This window comes from Gigantopelta aegis, chromosome 10, assembly GCF_016097555.1.
Source record: "Gigantopelta aegis isolate Gae_Host chromosome 10, Gae_host_genome, whole genome shotgun sequence".
Taxonomy (NCBI): Eukaryota; Metazoa; Mollusca; class Gastropoda; order Neomphalida; family Peltospiridae; genus Gigantopelta; species Gigantopelta aegis.
In genome coordinates this window covers 45,922,296-45,944,250 of record NC_054708.1, presented here as the reverse complement: position 1 = coordinate 45,944,250, position 21,955 = coordinate 45,922,296, and the positions used below count along the sequence as shown (strand labels likewise).

Here is a 21,955-nt window from a genome sequence, read left to right as displayed (position 1 = left end):
TTATCAAATGTATTAGCATAATAGTGCACTAGCCAAATCTTCTGTGAGGACTAGTGACTTTCTCAAACATCTGTCCAAAACTCTTTTAAAGCTGCCCTTGAGGTGTTTTTCGCTTGGTTTGCTCAAAGTATCTTTTTGAGTAGCCCATGAAGTGGCGAAAGCGGGTTTCCACTCTCAATATCTGTGTGGTCCTTAACCATATGTTTGACAACATATAACCGTAAATAAAATGTGTTCAGTGTGTCATTAAATAAAACATTTCTTTCTAGTTTAGTCCATAATGTATAATTTTTGGCATGCAAATCATGTTATGTTAGTGTCACAGAGCCAAGAGCTGTGAACATGTTTTTTTAAGAGACCATTTGAACTCACTAGATAGTTACAACGATGTGGAGTCTATGATTAACGCCTCCATATTACAAAACTAAAACATAATGAGTTGTAAAAGGCGTCTTGTATTTCATCATGATACTAAAATATTTTGTTAACCAGCCTGCGATTATGTTCTCAGACTTATTGTGAAACCGGTAAATATTATAGTACGTGTATACTTTATCCACAGAGATTATGTAATATGCAAGTTATAGAAAATTTATATCACTTTTTACTATGCCCAGTGTATAGAGAATTTTTATGACAAATTTATTTGAATAAAAGTTACGATAGATTGCCAAATACCAAAACGTTTTGTTGATCAATGCTTGGTATTAATACTAAAGTTGTATAAATTATTTTGCCTATTTGTATATCTTGGTATACAAAGACACCGTTCAAATATATTACATATAGCTGTTTTTGTCAAAATAAAGACTCACTCCCTCTCCCCCCCCCCCCAAAAAAAAAGCGCAGATACACATTTCAACTATTAATAATCTTTATTAGGTCTTGACATCTAGCTATAAAGTTAGTTTTGTTTAACAACACCACTAGAGCAGATTTATTAATCATCGGCTATTGGATGTAAAACATTTGGTAATTTTGACATGTAGTCTTAGAGGAACACAGCTGCATTTTTTCCATTACTAGCAAGGGGTCTTTTATATACACCATACCACAGACAGGATAGCACATACCAGTCGTGGTGCACTGGCTTAAACGAGAAGTAGCCCAATGGCTTCACTGACTGGGATTGATCCCAGACTGACTGCTCCTAACTACATACGTTAAACAGTGACAGGACGGAAATGTTTTATAGAACAATGTGCTCAACATTTTATTTATGGTTATATGGCATTGGCATTAAGGACCACACAGATATTGAGATAGGAAACCCGCTGTCACCACTTCATGGGCTACACTTTTTTCTGATTAGCAGCAAGGGATCTTTTTATATGCACCATACCAGACAGGATAGTACATACCACAGCCTTTGTTACACCAGTTGTGGAGCACTGGCTGGGACGAGAAATAGCCAAATGGGCCCACCAACGGGAATCCTAGAACGATCGTGCATCAGGCAAGCACTGTATCACTGTTCTGTGTGTTAAATTATAGAACAACATTACACAGAAGGCATCGGCAACCGATTACACACTGCAGCAATTGCCCATAAGTATGCTATCTGGGTAGCTAAATGAAATTTTCATGAATATTTATCATAATCTCAATTAGTAGCTATTGGCAATAAAAGAAATTGGAAGCCACACCACCATTTTGTTTAATAATAGTCCTAGGAGATGATTTTCCATTTCAGATTTTAACAAATCAAGTTTTCCATTTTTCTAAATCCTGGGGTTTACGTTTTTATTTGACAATGAGCGATAATTTTAGTTTTTTCTACAAATGATAAATTCTGCCAAAAAATGTATTATTTAATAGGAACTACCCATCAAAATGACTTGGAAATAAACTATTGTGTAATCAAATGTGTAGCCAAACATCTCGTTAATAATGGTTTGTACATTTACATGTATATCATGTTCAGTATCTACAGGCTTGGCAAGTTCACGTCTTTCCTTAGATGCATAAAATAAAACTCGTGTTGTAAAAATAATACCAAAAACATTACACAATTAGATTTATCCGCATCATGGAAAATTATCCCCTCTAGAACAGTGGCAAAGATCTTTATTTTTATATATCCTTCCCGAAACAACATGCACCGTAGCCTGCAACTCGGGTTGTAGAGCTGGTTAGAATACAAAATAGTTAAACCATAAATCAATATGCCCAATGCTTCACCAATACTCTGTGGGGGGGTGACCAGGGAACATTTTTTCAAAATCTTGATTAGCGACATTTCTAGTCCATTGAAAATGGTTTTAGAACTGTAGTAATCTCTGAAATTTGCGTAGAGAATCGCAATGCAACACTGAACAAAATGTTCCCGGAAAACTGTTCTCCAAAAAGATTATGTGAGCCACTTAACAAGGTTCACAGACTTAAAGACCTTTCACCTGCCATTTTCAAAGACTTACACCGTGGTCAAAGACAATGGAATGTGATAAAAATACCAAATCAGTTTGATTACGTTGCCGTCAGTGGCAAACAAATTTAGCTTTTTTTACATGCATCATGATCGATTAAAACCCAAATGGAAAATATCAACTGCATTCAGCTGTAAAAAATATCACCATTGCTTTGGCTATGATTTGTAAGAATTTAAACACTTATTACAATTGAAAGACCGCTAGGAACCCTGTTTAACACATTACGATAATGAACATCAATACTTGATCTTCATTATATATATATTTTTTATTTATGTTAAAGAGGGGAGCTAAAAATTACTCTTAGAGTTAAGTCTCAAGGGAGTAATTAATGACTCCCCCTTAACCGGCAAGGTCTACGACAGACGGTCAACAGTCTGTGTTTCCCCATTTAAAAACCTCCAGTGACACACCAACGAACAGCATGACGGTAATCTTGAAAACGAAGCTCCATCATTCCTCTCTTACTCGTGTTGTCTTGATATTGTTGGGCAACTTCCATAACACTCCCGACATAAAAGCACAAACAATCATGTACTTCTGGCATTTTATTCTTGTCAGACAGATACAAGCTCTGGATATAATTTAATCGTCACTTTCCAGTTTTTTCAAAAATGCTGCTTTCTTTTGCTTCACGCGCGCTCTGCGTTGAGCTAAGGACAACTTGGCGTGATTCCATCTACAAAAAGAGGAAAAGCACAATTTAAAAATAATTCAAACATAAAAATAACTTTTAGTAAGTTGCATGAAGGAATGTTTGATGACACCCCAGCACAAAAAAAACCCAACCCACATTGGCTATTGGGTATCAAAGGTGAGTATATAAATATAAAAACATTAAATTAAAACTTAAGGAACTAGTGAAAAGGAATTTATACAAGATAAAATTCTTCAAATATATTAAAAGTTGGAAAGAAAAGGAACACCTCAGAACATTTAATAATGGCTATGTTATATTCTGACCAATTTCACTTAATGTGATGGCCGTCATCAAAGTACATACCACCCTTCAGATTTGGTATAGCCACAATATATACTCCCAAATTATCTCCATAATTTCTATAAAGAAATCAACACCACTAGCAGCAGCATTATTCAAACAGTGTATTAATTTTTTTTTTTAAATTAAGTTTCGATCATCTCTCTGGAGCCCATAAACATGTTAATTTTTCACTACATAAAAAAACAAAAAAAACCAATTAAATTGGAGTTACTAAACTTACCTCTTTTTGGTGACTTTCTTTTCTGGTCCTGGTTTACGTTCAGGATCCTCTCGGATGGCAGTGTGACATTTTTTGTACATGTTCTCCAACTAAAAATGACAATTATAGCAGTCAGTAAATATCACTTACGAGTTAATGTTATGGTAGCCAGCAAGGACACTTTATTATTGTTTCTAAATGCAAACAGCAACTTACAGGGAACTGTTTTTATACCTGCCCATTTCAGGCTCAAAATAGGATGTAAAAGATGGTTTGCTGTCATTATTATTTTTATTATCCCACTACCCCCTTTCCATTTTCTCCTTTGAATCCATCTCATTTCTTCCCAATCTAGCAAAAACTCCTATCTTTCAACTTCTTTCGCTGTCCACCTCCACATCCCAGTCCTCGTCTCTCCAACCGCGACAGGTGCTTGTCTCTTGTGGCTATCTGTGCCACACGCTTGCCATTCCCCATCAGGTTTTAGCTGTGGGCTTAGTCTGACCACTTCGGGGAATGTTCAGTAGTTACCTTCTGGCATTGTTAAGACACACTTGTAAGGTCCACTGTTATTCTTTTTAAATAATAGCAGGCCAAAAAAATTGATCGTTTTCCAACAAAAAATATGGCCCGTTTGAAACAGACAGCATGGGGAAAGTAGAGGGTTGGGGAAAGTAGAGGGTTGGGGACAGTATTTAGAACTCTGAGATGCATTTTAGAACATTATCATATTAAAATATTGCATCTTCCATCAAGATACATGTTTCAAATAAAATAAAATTTCTCCTGGTCAAGTTCCCTTTAGATGCAGACAAACCATCTCAGACCTTAAAAGACTTGTGTTGTAAACAAACTTCTTTCAAATGTACCATTCACAGCTGACATCAAATATAGCTACATAAAACAGAACACCTACTACTCCAAAAATAAATGCTATTATACAGGTTAAAAAAAGAAAAACAAAAGAAGCTAGCTTTGGGTGAGAAGAATATTTCATCAATTATCTGTTAAAAATAAAAATATCAATAATTACCAGAAATTATTTTGTCAAATTAAAATAAATTTTGCCAATTATTTTTTAAATATTGAACGGGTGAATTTGGCAAGTGGCCAAGCTGAGCCAGAATTTATAGTTTTAAAAATGTACACCATGCCTAATCATCTAGAAAACATGAAGTTTAATAACTTCACTACAGCACATCGATTTATATATCATCGGCTATTGGATATCAAACATTTTGTAATTTTTTAAATATAGTCCGACAGGAAACTTGCTACATTTTTCCATTAGCAGTAAGAGATTTTTTATGTGCACCATCTAGGGTTCATACAGGTGTGAGAAAATAAAATTCAAGGACTTTCAAAAGTAATTAAATTCATTTTTTAAGGACACAAAAACATGTTTTAAACAAATTTACCTGGTAATAAAAAGTCGACTGTCATTGCACATATAATTATACACTGCTTCAAGTGTCAACTGGTTAAGTGCAATTCGTCACCGAGAAAGGGAACCATCGGTTTATCAGTCTGCATATGCAACAGGTAGGGCTGGACTTCCTTAGCAACCAAAACGATAAAGTACACTTTGGAAAATTCAGTAGGTCATTACAAGCATCTTTTACAACAGTAAATACTTTGCTAGATGGAGTTGACGCGTAAATAAACCTACGGAAGCGATTCAATTTTTTTTTACTAAAGCTAGAAAAGGCTGGTTTCCAATTTTTTCAGGAGGCAACAGTAAAATTCAAGAACTTTCCAGACTTTTTCACAAAAATATGATTTTTCAAGGTTTTCAAGGCCTTGAAAATACCTTAACAAAATTTAAGTACTTTCAAGCACTTCAAGCACCTGTGCGAACCCTGACCATCCCACAAACAGGACAGCACATGCCACAGCCTTTGATGCAAGTCATAGTGCACTGGCAGGAATGAGAAATAGTCCAATGGGTCCACAGACAGGTATCGATCCCAAACCTACCACACATGAGGCAAGCTTTTTACCACTGGACTACGTCTCACCCCTAATCATCTAGAAAAAAATAACGTACACTTTCAGATGTTATTCCATTCTTGATGAAATGTCCGAACTGTTTCTTGTAGGCATCATCATCTTCACCCTGGAGCAGTTTCATGTAGTCTGCAACATGCTGACCATAGATGTGTTTGCGGTGGACTTCTGCATTGTATTGCTTTGTTTCAGCATCATATCCAGGAAATCGTTTTGAGCTGTTTAAATAATAAAACTTACATTTTGAAAAACAAACAAAACGAAAAAAAGATATCATGAATGTTTTTCTGTATGTGCCAATGTATTTGTCACAATAACGTGCCAAAAGTAGGTGTGCAATGCATTTTATCTTTTTTGATTCACATAATTCTTGGTACTTCAATATTTTTTAACATGAAATCTGTTACAAAGTGACGAAACACTACTAGAACTAATGAGAACAAAGTAACATATTCCAAATGAAACTGAATCATGACTGTCTAGACGGCCAAGAAACGTATGGTTACACAGTAATAAAACACGCATTCCGAGAGAACTGCTAAAGCAATACATGACCCAATAATTTTTGTTATCTCCTAAATTCAAGGGTAATAACTGTGTAAAAAATTAAATCTACAAATATACATGGCTCAAACTTAAGAATTTGTCTTCCAAATGTTATTTTGCTGTATGAAGACATATTTTAAATGTATCAATGTTATATACTGGCAGCTAATGTATAATCAGATGTAAACATTTTGCCATTATCAAGCTTTACAGACGGCACTTTTTTGCCATCAGTGATGCTCCCAACCTATGGCAATTTATATCTGAATGATGGCAATTGCCGTCAGTTCAAACCCTGCAGTATATGATTAAAGCTATACACAAATGTCCACTCAATATCTCAAGGTATTGTGGTAAAAAACATCTGGAAAACTATGTGGGACAGACAAACGGACAGACAGACATGAAACCTATAGTCCCCTCCAGTTGGACCAGTAGGAGACTAATAATAAAATCCAGTGACAACCAAGTGACAATGACCTGTGTGGGATGTCCAATCCTCCATCTACAGCGCCCTTCAGAGCTCCAAATACTCTCGCTCCTGTCGTCGTCCTTGCCAGACCAACGTCAAGGTAACACCGGAAAGCCCCGGGACCTTTATCAGCATCTTCAACGTAGTATTCCTCCCCGTTAGCTTCTTCACATCCCTTGTATAGGTTGTCTAGACCAAACTTCTTCAGAAGCTGTTATAAAATTATAATACACACATATATATATACTGAACAAAAAACATAAACTTCCGATTTGTACATATAGTATTTGTTGTGTTAAAGAATTCATTGTGTAATGAAATTATATAGGTAGTATTAGCCGTGAGCTGTATTATCAGGATTCATGAATTTTATCGATTATTTTTGCAGTTAATCGTCGACGTGAAATTCAATTTGCACGTGCATGCATGGTTCGAAATGTCCCGTATAGTATTCGGTCAATTTGTTTTACTTATCTTACTGACATTGTTGTCAAGTGAACGAAAACGCTTCAAAATTTGTAAAAAAATTAACATTTTTTACATTGTAGCATGCAATACCCAATAATTTATGTGAACGGGCGATTGGCATGCTTGATGCTGGCATGTAGACAGAAAACGTTGCAAGGCAGTAAGATTTCAAACAACAGGAAGCACCAACGACTTGCCACGTCGTGGACGTCCGATGTTACAACGTGTGGTCAAGACCGCTATATCATCATGAACACGCATTTGCACAATCGATTCCAAACTGCCACTGCTACTGCTGCTAACACACCTTGGCTTCATAATAACCGAATCAGTGGGCAAACTGTTCGTAATCATCTGCAGGAGAACGGTTTACATGCACGACATCCTTACGTCGGATGCGTTTTAACGCAACGTCATCGTCTAAGTCGTCTTAATTGGGCACGTGTACACACTCGTTGGATACGGCGACGCTGTAATACCGTTCTTTTTTCGGATGAATCCAGATTTTATTTACGTGGTGATGGCAGGGTGCGCGTCTACCGTAGGAGAAATGAACGCTATGCTGACTGTTGTGTTCTTGAACGAGATCATTTCAGGGGTGGGGGTTGTGTCATGGTCTGGGCAGCCATTGCCCATGGTTATCGTTCACCACTAGTCGTCATTGATGGCAATTTAAATGTTCAACGTTACCGCGATGACATTCTCGCTCATCACGTCATTCCTCTGTTCCATAAAAACGCAATCATCTCAATTTTTCAGCATGATAATACCACCTCTCATACAGCTAGAGACCCTGTAAATTTTCTTAGGACAAATAACATTGATTTCATTGACGACTGGCCCGCTAAAAGTCCTGATCTCAACCCCATCGAGCATGTCTGGGATAGTCTGGACAGACGATTGAGGCGTCGTCCCAACCCACCCGCTAACATCAACGAACTTCGTCAAGCGCTCATTCAGGAATGGAACAATATTCCACAGGCAGAAATCAACACTTTAGTCAATTCTATGCGCCTGCGGTGCACTACAGTGGTCAATTCAAGAGGTGGTCATACCCGTTATTAAGTGGGTGGAGTGTTTTTTTAACCCCTACCACACTTGGTCAAAATTTCTCCCAGTTTCTGTTAACCTATAGCCATGATTTTTCCACCAAACGATGCATCATGGAACACTCTTTAAACGCATATATAACAATTATTCCCCCAGTTTGTTTTCATCAAGTTATGTTCAAGCAAAGTTAGCCGGAAGTTTCTTATTTTGTTCAGTATATATACTACTCAAAAGAATTTAAGGTTCAGACGATATTTTCGACATTATTTTCTGAATGTCAATTATATTAGCTACACCATAATGTCACGCATGGTATTGTTCCATTTTGACGAAAGTGGGTCTAAGCAACCCATAAATGAATTAAAATCCACTGTCATTGACACTGTCGACTAGTTCTAATGGCGAAAACATGCTTACATTTGCACGTAAATTAGGGCGAAAGATAAAGGTCTGCTAAGTGCCCATAACTTGCTTTTTCACAAAGCACTTCATTTGCACGCTTTGCACATGTATTCCATGTTCCCAATGCTGAATTTCCGTATAATTGGAGCTTGCGTTCGTGTACGGTGCACACTCCAAATTCGACAATGGTACGACTTCAACTGACTATCGAAGATCGAGGAAGGGCTATTGCTTGGCTTCAGGATGGCAATACGCAAAGAAATGTTGCTCTGAGACTTGGTGTCAGTCAGAGTGTCGTTGGCCGACTGTGGCAATGGTACCAAGCAACGAACTCTGTTCGAAATCGTCCACGTTCGGGAAGACCCCGAAGCACTACAAATAGAGAGGACCGCTACATCACCAATATGGCTCTACTTCAACGCACAACCACTGCACGCCGATTACGTGACAATCTACGGACTGCGACTGGAACTCGAGTGTCTGATCAAACCATACGCAATCGTCTGAGAGCCAATAATCTACGCTGCCATCGCCAGGCTGTTCGACCACCACTCCTACCACGTCACAGAACGGCCAGACGTCACTGGTGCACGCTTCATCTGTGGTGGCAACGTGTTCAGTGGGGTCGAGTGATGTTTACTGACGAGTCCAGGTTTAGTCTCCAGTTCAACGACGGTCGGGTTCGTGTCTACAGACGTCCTGGGGAGTGCTTCGCTGACGTTAACGTTAGACAACGTCACCGGTTCGGTGGTGGCAGCGTCATGGTGTGGGGCGGCATCTCTATCCACCACAGGACCCCCCTCTATGTGGTGGATGGCAATCTGAATGGAATCCGCTATCTGAATGAGATTATCCGGCCGTTGGTTCTCCCAGGCCTTCAGCAGATTGGCGACGGGGCAGTTCTGCAGGATGACAATGCCAGACCCCACCGCGCCAGGGTGGTAACGGACTTTCTCAGACAACAAGCTATCGCCAGGATGGATTGGCCAGCATATTTGCCTGACTTGGCCCCAATAGAGCACGCCTGGGACGAATTAGGCAGGAGAGTTCGGGATAACCATGCCCCTCCGGCCAACCTTCATGATCTGGGTCAACTTCTTATGGCAGAGTGGCAGGCCATTCCCCAAGAGTTCTTCAGACGTCTGATCAACAGCATGAGGCAACGATGTGTCGAGTGTATTTGCGCCAGGGGTGGATTCACACACTATTAAACGAATGTTCTAATGTGTAAAATCCATGTTTGACAACCTTCAACTTTGACAGCATGTCATGTGACTTTCTTGTATACAGTGACATTTATTTGTGTTTTTTTGTAAATATGGAACAATAAATAAAAAATTTGGTGTAGTTTACATCATCAATCTAATACACTCTTAAACTTATTTGGTTATAAATTTTTGACCCTTAAATTCTTTTGAGCAGTATATATATATATATAGAATCTTGGGAAAACCCCCAAAACAACTCTAGACCTTTACATGTATGAAGACTATTCATCACAGCATTTCTGGAAGTCGACCTGTCTCGGTGGCGTCGTGGTTAGGCCATCGGTCAACAGGCTGGTAGGTACTGGATTCGGATTCCAGTCGAGGCATGGGATTTTTAATCCAGATACTGACTCCAAACCCTGAGTGAGTGCTCCGCAAGGTTCAATGGGTAGATGTAAACCACTTGCACTGACCAGTGATCCATAACTGGTTCAACAAACGCCATGGTTTGTGCTATCCTGCCTGTGGGAAGCGCAAATAAAAGATCCCTTGCTGCTAATCGGAAAGAGTAGCCCACGAAGTGGCGACAGAGGGTTTCCTCTCAAAATCTGTGTGGTCCTTAACCATATAACCGTAAATAAACTGTGTTGAGTGTGTTGTTAAATAAAACATTTCTTTCTTTCTGGAAGTCGAGAAGATGATTTAAAAACAAATTGTCTTGACATACCCGTCTGGCCAGAAGTAATCCTGTACAGTATGCAGCAGCATAGTTTGTCAACCCGACCTTGACACCATAGTGAGAAAGTTCATGTGCATATGCCGCCATTACGACGACATCTCCCTCTATTCTGGCATACGCTATCTACAATTCAAAATGTATAAATACACACACACAAAGGCAGGGCTTTAATCTGTAATAGATACAATTCAAAAGTAGTTTTTACAAACAGTTATTTTCCAATTTATTATTATAAACTATTTCATAACCCTTGAATAATAGTATTTACAAGTTCTTATTGACATCAAATTCTCCAATAAAACGAGTTTCTTTTTCACATCATGGGGTTGAAATTTGTTAGAGGGACACTGCAAATACAGCTTGGGGAAGGGCATTGGGTCAGGATGGCACAATTGCAATTTTGAGAGAACACAATGGTGAATGCAAAAAGTCTTTATGGGGTATGAAGGCAAAAACCCCTCAAAGACTGCGAATCAAATTTGCTGCAATTGGAAGCTTTTCTTATACAAGTATATGCAACAGCATTTATTGAGATTCATTGGTATTCAAGATAGTCTGGATAAGAAAAGTTAATGGATGTATGGACATAGATGTATGGACTATGTCGTACCACAGGGTTCGAAATGGCCTGTGGCCAGGTTGCCAAATGTGACCAATGGGTGTTTGGCAGACTTAAATATTAAAAAAGTAATGGCATCAGTCATCCAAATAATATTATTTGGGTATCTTCTTTTGAGTTATAACATATGAGCCACTATTAATATGAATTTGTATTGCATATATTAATTTCATATTAAAATCTTGCTTGTGGTTCGTGGTTCACTTACGATAATTTGCTAACATCGATTATTATTTTTTGGGCCACCATATTTTGTGGCGAGTTACTAGCCCCGATACCATAATACAATATAAAAAATGGGCATACAATTGTTTTTTAAACTTACCTGGCATGTGATGTCCTTGTTGGTGAATCGGACAATCAAGCGATACTTTGGGGTGTTGTATTTGTTTTTTTCTTGAAACACAAGACGCTTGCGCGCAAAATAGTCGGTGCGACCCTCTGAAAAGAAAAACCCAAACTGTAAATATCAATGTTCGTTAATTTGCTAGAATTGTGAGTACTGCTATAGCAATACACATCCTTTACCGGGCTATACACTTTTGTTTTTTTTAAATTGGTAAATTTCCATTAAAGTAACTGTACACAAAATTTCAGCTCAGTATCTGTACAAAAGTAAGTCTGAAAAACTATGCAGAAAACAAATGGAGACAAAATCTATAGTGCCGTCGGAAATAGAATAAAAATGGATTTCTTACATATTAAACAGATAAGTAAATATTTTGTAAATATTTATTTAATTATAGTCTACCTAATTTAGCATTTACTTGTTTTGGCTCTCATTGATGTTGTACAAGGTGGTGTTTACTCTTGAAATTAAAAGAAATACGTCAGTAAACAGGTGATTTTTGCACTTTATTGGAACAGACTATAACAAATTTTTGTCAACATATGTCAATTTCATTGCTGTTACTGTATGTGAAGAACCGTTTTTGATGGTTTACCCCTATCCCTATCCAAAACAAAATATTTGTAGACATTTATAAGTAACTTTTGAGCAAAACTGTCAAGAACCATTTTGTGCTTGTGATCTATTATACCGGTATTAAAGGTGCTATCTCAAAGTTGCATAATGACAGCTATTGCAAATAATGCTTTATTAAATTTTGCTTTAACATTTAAAGACTACACCTTTAACTATATGCCCATAAATGATTATAGGAAATGATTTTATCTACCAGTAGAAAATACATTTTCATTGGAGAATCTTTATCACAAACAGATGCTCACATATAACTTCTGATGTAGCACCTTTAAGTGGTTGTACGATTGTATAAATTTGAAATTTCTACTGTACTTATATTGAATTTATATTCACTAAATATGCTGGTCATAATTAATAATTTATGCTGCAATTCAAAATTAACTTGCAGTTTTAAATTAAAAGTTTTGTTTACAGGTAATGAAATTGACACATATGGATCAAAATGTGTTATAGTCTGTTCCAATGAAGATCACAAATCTCCTGTTTACTGACATTTTTATTTTAATTTCAAGAGTAAACACCACCTTGTACATCAACGAGAGCCCAAACAAGTAAATGCTAAATTAGGTAGAGTATCATTAAATAGGTATTTACAAAATATTTACTTGTCAGTTTAATATGAACGAAATAATTGACAAAAAATAACATCCACCTGAACAGGTATAGGTGACTAAGTAATGTTACAAGAACATTAAGTCCACCAAAAGTTCATTGCATTATGGTTGCCACAATTCTAGTGATAATATTCAATTTTAATAAGTTTCAAGATTTAATTAAACGTGATTTGTCTAGAATATTTTTATTATTTAACCTTTAGACTACTGGATTAATTTTTAACAAAAACCACGTTGAGTGGGTACAAGTTTATAATTTTTACTCACATATATTCACTTAAATGTTTCATAAATACATGAAATAAAGTTCATATATGAATCGGTAAGTATTATTTTCGTGTCTTTTTTTGTAATTTTTATTATTTTAGATCGGCTAATGGTGATTAAAATTAGGCAAAAAATCGAAAAAGTTGTGTTTACTTACGGGCATTTGTGGCCAGCTGTCCAGTATTTATGTCCATTATTCCCGATAACAGTGGTTTTCTGACCAGAATTTTTTTTTAAACCCGAACTACGATTCATATTGCAATATTTGGTAATTTTCGTTTTTGGTAAAACGATCAAATTTATTATCAAATTAGCTGTTACAATCAGCTATCGATCCCTGAAAATTACTGCGACGTGCCGCCATTGTTGTCAAGCGAAAATACTTGCCGAAAACCACTTTTTGAACTCAAAATTTCAAGGTATTTTCAATTGAAAAAATCAAAACAAAAACCACCATTTTGAAAAAAAATCTTTTTTCTTTAATTATATTTCCGTTTCCGGTGAGTGTCGTGTGCACTGTATACTGTGTACAGTATATCGACTGACGTGACGTCGGGCGAGATATCTCGCCTGCAGTAGTCAGAAGGTTAAGCATTTAGAACAGAAAATGTCATTACATTTGGTGCATATAAGACGCCGCACTCCGAATTGGTTTCACTACGCTGGCTTTTCTAAGTTAAAAATAAACCCACTATTTTGAAAGTGGGACACTTTTGCCGGGCTCCCTCTGGGCTAAAAATAGTACGGTTCAGCTATTGTTGCATTACAAAAACCTAGCAGATTCTAGCAGCCAATTTCAACAGACCCTCATGGCAACGTTCTAAACACCGGACTCATACGCCTTTCGATTGTTACCTGTATTTCACACACTTTTAAACGAACTGTTATGCTAATTTTTATTTTTAGAGTTTTAAAGAGTATCTTTATATAATAACAACACAAAAACAAAATAACAACCAAGACTCATTTTCAGTCTTATTGTTACTAATATCCGTATAAATACAACTTAACCGTTTTATTAAGCACTTTTATAATATCTGAAGTATCACTTTAAAAATCAGTCTGTACTACGGTAATGTAGGATGTCCAACTAGTTTCGTATAGCCCACACCACAACACACATTATAAAAGGCGTACGAGTCCGGTGTTTAGAACGTCGCCATGTGTGTCTGCTGAAATTGGCTGCTAGGAAGTGGCTGCTAGAATCCGCTCGGTATTACAAAATGGCGAGAATTGTTCTAACTGGCTAGTAAGCATTTGACGATATGCATTAATGACGACAACTCGCAAGTGAATTAAACGTGTAGTTATGCTTGTATTTGAACTTAGAACTAGATTATATACGATTGAAACCAGACATTGCAGCTTTAAGTGACTTACCTCGCCTTCTTCGAAACTTTACTTGAAATCTCTTGAAGTAAGCCTTATTCTTCACGACTTTAACAAACCCCTGTAAACAATAAGACCAACATATTCCTTTATCATTCAAAGCATAAATAAGCTGCAAATTGTGGTACAGTAGTCATTTTGTACCATTACAAAAAGTCATTTCGTACAATCTTTGAAAGTTGTTCGATTTTTAACATTAACCGATTGGAATATATTATTTTTATAACATGTTCCATATTGTGAAGTAATCAATAGTCGCGCACGTCACATTTTGTTAAGTGATTTACGGAAATAGTTCAACCTATACCTCTTTATATCAAGTTCTACGACCGTCACTTGTTTTGGCTTCGTACACAATAAATAAAACACATCCAACGATAATTTTTTGATACGATATATTTGACAAAAGGTACTTTTTATTTCTTTCATCGTTTAAAACTTAAACTTAATATTTTGTCCAGAATTATGAAATATAAAAATATACCAACCTGTAAACAGCGTTGTCCACTTGTTATAGAATTTTGACAGGGGTTACGGTTAATAGACCATTTATTTTAAAGTGGTGAAGCATTGTAATATAGCTAATTTTTAATGTCCAGTTCAAGATCATATTACATCTTAAAATAATATCTATTCAACATGAAATGTGTAGTGGACATTGTTTTGAATAATAGTAATAATCAGCAAACAAACAAAAATACTCTAAGGGTTGTCAAATTTACCCTACCCTATCAATGTACAAATAGTGATTAGGTTTGCACTGGGCTATATGGTTTACATGTGACGATAGGGTTAAAATTTATTATTAATATGGAATTTATGGACCACCACACATCGTTTCCAGTTGTTTGGGATTATTTATCTTGAATATTGGTCAATCAGAAGTTATCTGGATGTTCCGCTTCAAAAAGGTTAGAATATTACAGTATACACAAGTAAACTAAAACTTTCACTCTACATGTATTGAATTTAAGGTTTTTATTTTAATGATATATATATACATTAGATGGGTTATAGCGAAAACGGAACCATGCCAAAACGGCCCCAGGCGAAAACGGAACCAAATTGGACAAAACGGAACCTGTGTTGGCTAAAACGGCACCAAAATCTGTGGACAAAATGCAACCTGCGTTGGCTAAAACGGTACCAAAATCTGTGGACAAAACGGAACCCGTCTTGGCTAAAACTGCACCAAAATCGATGGCTAAAACACAAAACCAAAATTAAGGCATATAAGTTTTAATGAACTTTGTTAGTTGCCTTTGATGACAACTTTATATAACTTGATAAGAAGTCCAAGCCTCCAAACCATTGTATTTTGAGTTTAATTGTAGGCTATTATATAAGGAAAAAAAAGATCTATAACCACCGGATCCCCTTACTTGTTTACTTAACACACAGCCTCCCAATGTGGAGAGCTGCTATCCACTGAGAACTAATTAGCAATATATGCTCACTAAGGTTTGTCTATGTTTAATCAAATTGGTATTAAAGCAGAATTCTATTTCTAGTAACTTAAATGCTTGACAATCAACAGTCTACAGTAATAACAACTAAAAAGATTTGGTAAGGTAAGTGTTAATTCCTATCGTAGCACAATCCACGGTTTCACATGTTGAATAATACGATTTTGACCGGCTTTATTCGGCAACAAATTAAGTCATGATTTTTAGTTTTTCTCTCTCTCTCCGTCTGTCTGTGTCTCTCTCTATATATAGCCACAATCAGTTCCATTTTCGCCAACAAAAATGGTTCCGTTTTGGTAGTGGTTCCGTTTTAGCCTGATCCCCATTAGATTATATCTGTCAATAATAACAAGAAAAACAGTCATTTTCACCCTACGCAAGATCTTTGCTCATCCATGCCAAAACCCATACCATGAGGATACATTTCCGTTTTAAGAACGTTGGACAAATTCCAGTGCAAAATTGCTACCCAATTTTTTGTTTTAATATAACTGAATGCGTTTCAAGAAAATAGTGTGATTTTTTGTAAAAAAATTTTTTTAGAGTTTACAAAATATGGATTTCAAGTGAAATTACAGTAAGATATGTTATATTTATTGTGTACGAAGCTAAAACAAAGTGCGAAAAGTGACAGTCTTCAACCATAATGATCCTAAAACTAACCCCAACCCAAACCATTGGGGGGGGGGGGGGGGGGGGGGGGGGTACAGTTCGAACTCATGCTGCAGAATAACCTTTCAGTCTTGTTTATTTGACATAAGCAAACTCAAATTTGCCATCGTTGGGCCGTTTCACCCATGCCAATTCTTTTTAAAATGGCTGTGAGAAACAAATTCTCAAGTTCGAGCCCTGCAGGCTGCAGGATAACATATTTTTGTAGTTTGCCGAGCGCAGTTTGAGACGTCGATGGAACACCTTTTTTTTCGTTTTTGTTTAAATAAACAAATATGACATTAAAATTCTTTTTTGCTATGCAATTACTTTTAAATATATAAATTAATTAATCTCGTCGGTTTACGAGTTGAAAATGAGCATGTGACTTCCATTACACGACGGATTGAACGGCAAACTTATCCAGTTATTATCTATTTTATATGTCAGCATCTGTCTCATTTATTCATGGAAATTTGTTAAATGTTGCATCAATACAAAGAACAATTTATTTTCACATCTGTATGTCTCACCATAGTGGTGACAATCGAAGTTAAACTTCGACACCCACAGGTAGCTTCGGCTTGAGGTTGAAGTTTTGGTGGAAAAGGAAGTTACATGGCTGTCATGCGCATCACCAAAGACGGGCACATGATTTGGACTGGAATTTTATTTCTAGCAAGGACCGGATCGGACTATTTCATTCAATAATATTTTGTCTTTTAAAAGAACATACCCTAGTTTTTAAACACTAAGGAATATCTTTTACTATTAGAGACGTTTCTGATAATTGAAATCATACTTTACTTATATTTTATTGTTTAGATTATTCATTTCCGTACATTCGAAGTGTTATTGGTCATCCAGGTGTTTTTAATGTCACAAAATGCATTTCTCATATTTTTAAAAACGCATATGCATCTGAGAAGTAACAGTTATGGAGTCGAGTCGATATTTTACCATTTCAAAGTCACAGATTCATGTTTCACTCAATTGTAACTATCCCAAATGTCTTACAGGTAATTGTAGATTAGCCAAACTTAGTGTGCATTTTCATTGGCTGAAACTTGGGTCTGTCCCTTTTATTGTATTGCGACCTTTAGCTTAGTTTAGTAACTTGTTTAACGTGTCCATATACCACTAGGGTTTCGAACACGCCTATACCGAGTCCGGCCTCCGATAGGATCGGGGGTCTGACTCGGGACAGGGATAACCTAACAAATAGGGGAAATTCTGAATATTAACGCCAAAAATATAAAAAGGGGAAAATTGGGGTTAAAAAGTTTTGACTGCGCCCTTAAAGAAAAATATCAACATTCCTAACCTAGCCTATATAAATTATTAATATAATATATTTTCGGCGCAAATTTAGATGGGCTGGTCTAAAATTAATAATAATTCTTAAACAATATTCATTAAGCCCATGGGAGGTTAAGAGGAAAGGGGCTGCCAGCCATATTTTAAACATTGGTGTGACCAGGTGAGGGTCGGGAGGGAGGGGAGGCCGGCCCTACATAAAACCTAAGGCCGAACCGCCTACGCATATGGCCCCAAAGAAGGCCCTAACTCCCGGCATCCCATCACCCCCACCCCCATCGTGTCCAACCGCAGTTCAGTCCAATCCTGGCAGCCTACTAGTTGTTTAGGAAGTTATTATAACTTCCGAAACCGGCGTGACTTGAAGAGTGACGCCAAAGGGTTGGTTGTAAGAGTTTAATCGCTGGTGCCACTAGGGGAGTGGCGCAAAAAATCCAGCGATGGTTAATTTTTGCGACCTTTAAGATACGTTAACTGTGCTTAAAACAACAATAACAAAAACGCACCAGAAATGTCCGTGTGTAGGCCTACCCCTGTGCATGCATGCGTGCTGTATATGCGCGAACGCGCATGAGTATGTGTGTATATGTTTGAATACGATCTAATTCTATATTTAATTGTTCTTCGTATGACGTTGTGGAAGGGTCTCCAGATGTGAATAGAGTCGAATTCTGGTCTGAACTTTTCCGACAAGCTCTTGCATACTCAACAAAGGACCGATAGTAAAAAATTTCACAGGACGGTATATTTTAAATTAGATAGGTTTACACATAAATACTTAAAAACCAGGCAGGGAGCGGAAGAGAGATAGGGATCGAACCATCCTGTTCAATACGAATTGAATGGGGATGCATGACCCGATCCCTTGCTGCTAATCAAAAAGAGTAGCCCATGAAGTGGAGACAGCGGGTTTTCTCTCGCAGTATCTGTGGTCCTTAACCATGTCTGACGCCATATAATCGTAAATAAAATGTGTGTTGAGTGCGTTGTTAAATAAAATATTTCCTTCCTTCCTAATACTGCACTGTAAAATTACTTTAGCCGACACTCCAAACCCGCCACAGCCTATGCCCATGTCTTAGGGTGACCCAGTATGTTTAGTTCACTGGTTTTTCCACGGATGTGTTTTGATTTCAACCATACTGGTTGTTTCGTCACATGAACGAAACCAACAACCACGCCCACGACGACGACTACTACTACTGATCTATACAGAGGAAAAAAGGTCATTATAAATTACAATGTGAATAAACAACCCCCAACTCCAAAAGCTTTGATTTAAAAAAAAAACCCAAAACCCCCAAACACTGCTGTGTTTCAAAACATGTTTATTACAGCAATATTATTGTCCAATAGACATCGCTATAAAACTATATATTGTTTTTTTTTTATGTTGTCGACGGACATATTTATTTCTCTGACAAGTTTGTAACTCGTCACTTATAAAAGCATAGTTATTTCAAAATTTTACTTATTTTTAAAAGTCCTGGCAATATTGATTAAAAAAACAAACAACAACAATGTTCTGCAATTACAAAATGAAGAACAAGCTCACATAATTTAAATACTGAAACCGGAAGATATAAAAATCACCAAATTCCAAGACAAGAAAGATATTGCCCCTTTTGTCCAAACATGATTGAGACAGAAATGCACTTTTTACTTTATTAATGTGAAAAATTTCTTGATTAAGAAACATAATAATATTTAAAATAATTAATGATTAAATATAACCATACACAAAAGATTGCCATATATGATGAACTTCAATTATGTTTAATAATGCTAAACCCTTTAAATATACACGATTGTTCTAACTTAAATAAATGTGTATTTATGTATATATATGCATTGTACATATAATGTGTGGAACACGCTGTGAAATGGGCGGCAATCCAAATAAACATATTCGTATTTGTTGATCTGTGTGGTCCTTAACCAAATGTTCACGCCATATAACCGTAAATAAAATGTGTCGAGTGTGTCGTTAAATAAAACATTTCCTTCCTTCCTTCGTATTTGTTGATGTTGAATGTTTTGGGAGGTGCGCACCATCGTTTGCTTATTCATACTGAATGGTCTTTTTTTAATGGGTGCGTACCATCCTTTGCTTGTTGATGTTGAATGTGTTTTTGGTGCGTACTATCCATTAATTGTTATGTTGAACGTTTATGAAGTGCACCCCATCGTTTTCGTACTGATACTGAATATTTTTTATAGGTACGCACCATACTTTGATTGTTGATTTTGAATATGTTTTGGGTGCACAATATCCTTTGATTGTTGATGTTGAATGTTTATGGAGTACACCCATCGTTTTCTTATTGATATTGAATAAAAAAAATTACAGGTGCGCACCATGCTTTGATTGCTAATTTTGAATGTTTTTGTGGTGCAAACAATCCTTTAATTGGTGGTGTGCACTATCCTTTGATTGTTGTTGTTGAATGTTTTAGGGCGCACACTATCCTTTGCTTATTGATATTGAATATTTGTCTGTTGGTGCATACCATTCTTTTATAAATAATAGATATTGCATATATTTGTGGGTGCACACCATCGTTTGTTGATGTTAAATGTTTTTTGGGTGTGCACCATCGTTTATCTTTGGGGTGCGAACCATCCTTTGCTGATGTGGAATGTTTATGGAGTGCACCCCATAGTTTATATATGTTGAATACTTTTTGTTATTGAATCTTTTTTGTGGATGTGCATCATTCTGTTATAATTAATATATATAACATATATTTGGGGGTGCACACCATCGTTTGATTGTTGATGTTAAATTATTTTTTGGGTGTGCACCACCCTTTGATTGTTGATGTCTTTTGGGTGCGTACCATCAATTGCTTATTGATATTGAAAACAAATTCACACGGGCGCTCCATACTTTGATTGTCAATGTTGAATGTGTTTGGGGTGCGCACCAATCCTTTTGATTGTTGATGTTGAATGTTTATGGAGTACACCATATCGTTTGCTTATTGCTATTGAATATATATATTGATGTTTTGGGGATGCATACCATCCTTTGTTGATCTTGAATGTTTATGGATTGCACCCCATCGTTTGCTTATTGATATTGAATAAAAAGTTTTAGGTGCACACCATGCTTTGATTGTTGATTTTGAATGTTTTTGGGGTGTGCACAATCCTTTGTTGATGTTCATGTTTATGGGATGCGCACCATCCTTTGTTGCTATTGAATATATATATATTGATGTTTTGGGGATGCGTACCATCCTTTGTTGATCTTGAATGTTTATGAATTTACACCCTATCGTTTGCTTATTGATACTGAATAAAAAAATTTTAGGTACGCACCATGCTTTGATTGTTGATTTTGAATGTTTTTGGGGTGCAAAATCCTTTGTTGATGTTTTTGGGATGCGCACCATCCTTTGTTGATGTTGAATGTTTATGGATTGCACCCCATCATGCTATTGAATATTGTTTTTAGGTGTGCACCATGCTTTGATTGTTGATTTTGCATGTTTTTGGGATGCGCACCATACTTTGTTGATGTTGAATGTTTATGGATTGCACCCCATCGTCCTATTAAATATTGGGGTTTTTTAGGGTCACACCATGCTTTGATTGTTGATTTTGCATGTTTTTGGGATGCGCACCATCCTTTGTTGATGTTGAATGTTTATGGATTGCATCCCATTATTTAATTGCTTATTTGATATTGAATATTTTTTAGGTGCGAACCATGCTTTGATTGTTGATTTTGCATGTTTTTGGGATGCGCACCATCCTTTGTTGATGTTGAATGTTTATGGATTGCACCCCATCGTTTAATTGCTTATTTGATATTGAATACTTTTTTTAAGTGCGCACCATGCTTTGATTGTTGAAGTTGATGTTTTTGAGATGCGCACCATCCTTTGTTGATGTTGAATGTTTATGGATTGCACCCCCATCGTTTAATTGCTTATTTAATATTGAATACTTTTTTAAGGTGCGCACCAACCTTTGTTGATGTTTTTGGGTTGTGCTTAATCCTTTAATTGGTGGTGCATACCATCCTTTGATTGTTGAGGTTGAATTTTTGTTTTGGGGGTGCACACCATCCTTTGACATTTTCTTTAGTAGTTTTGAATTCACACCGTCCATTGACT

The 21,955-nt window shown here is 36.6% G+C and overlaps 1 protein-coding gene across 1 annotated transcript; it reads right to left on the bottom strand.

Moving 5' to 3' along the window:
• Positions 1-2,964: 2,964 nt before the first annotated feature.
• Positions 2,965-17,137, bottom strand: LOC121383060 (60S ribosomal protein L5-A-like). Its single transcript, XM_041512825.1, has 8 exons — positions 17,048-17,137; positions 14,389-14,458; positions 11,468-11,583; positions 10,512-10,646; positions 6,665-6,867; positions 5,679-5,856; positions 3,653-3,741; positions 2,965-3,108 (listed from the first exon to the last, which is right to left on the bottom strand). Exons 1-8 carry the CDS (start codon positions 17,048-17,050, stop codon positions 3,015-3,017), a joined length of 888 nt encoding a protein of 295 aa, XP_041368759.1. The 5' UTR covers positions 17,051-17,137; the 3' UTR covers positions 2,965-3,014.
• Positions 17,138-21,955: the final 4,818 nt, after the last annotated feature.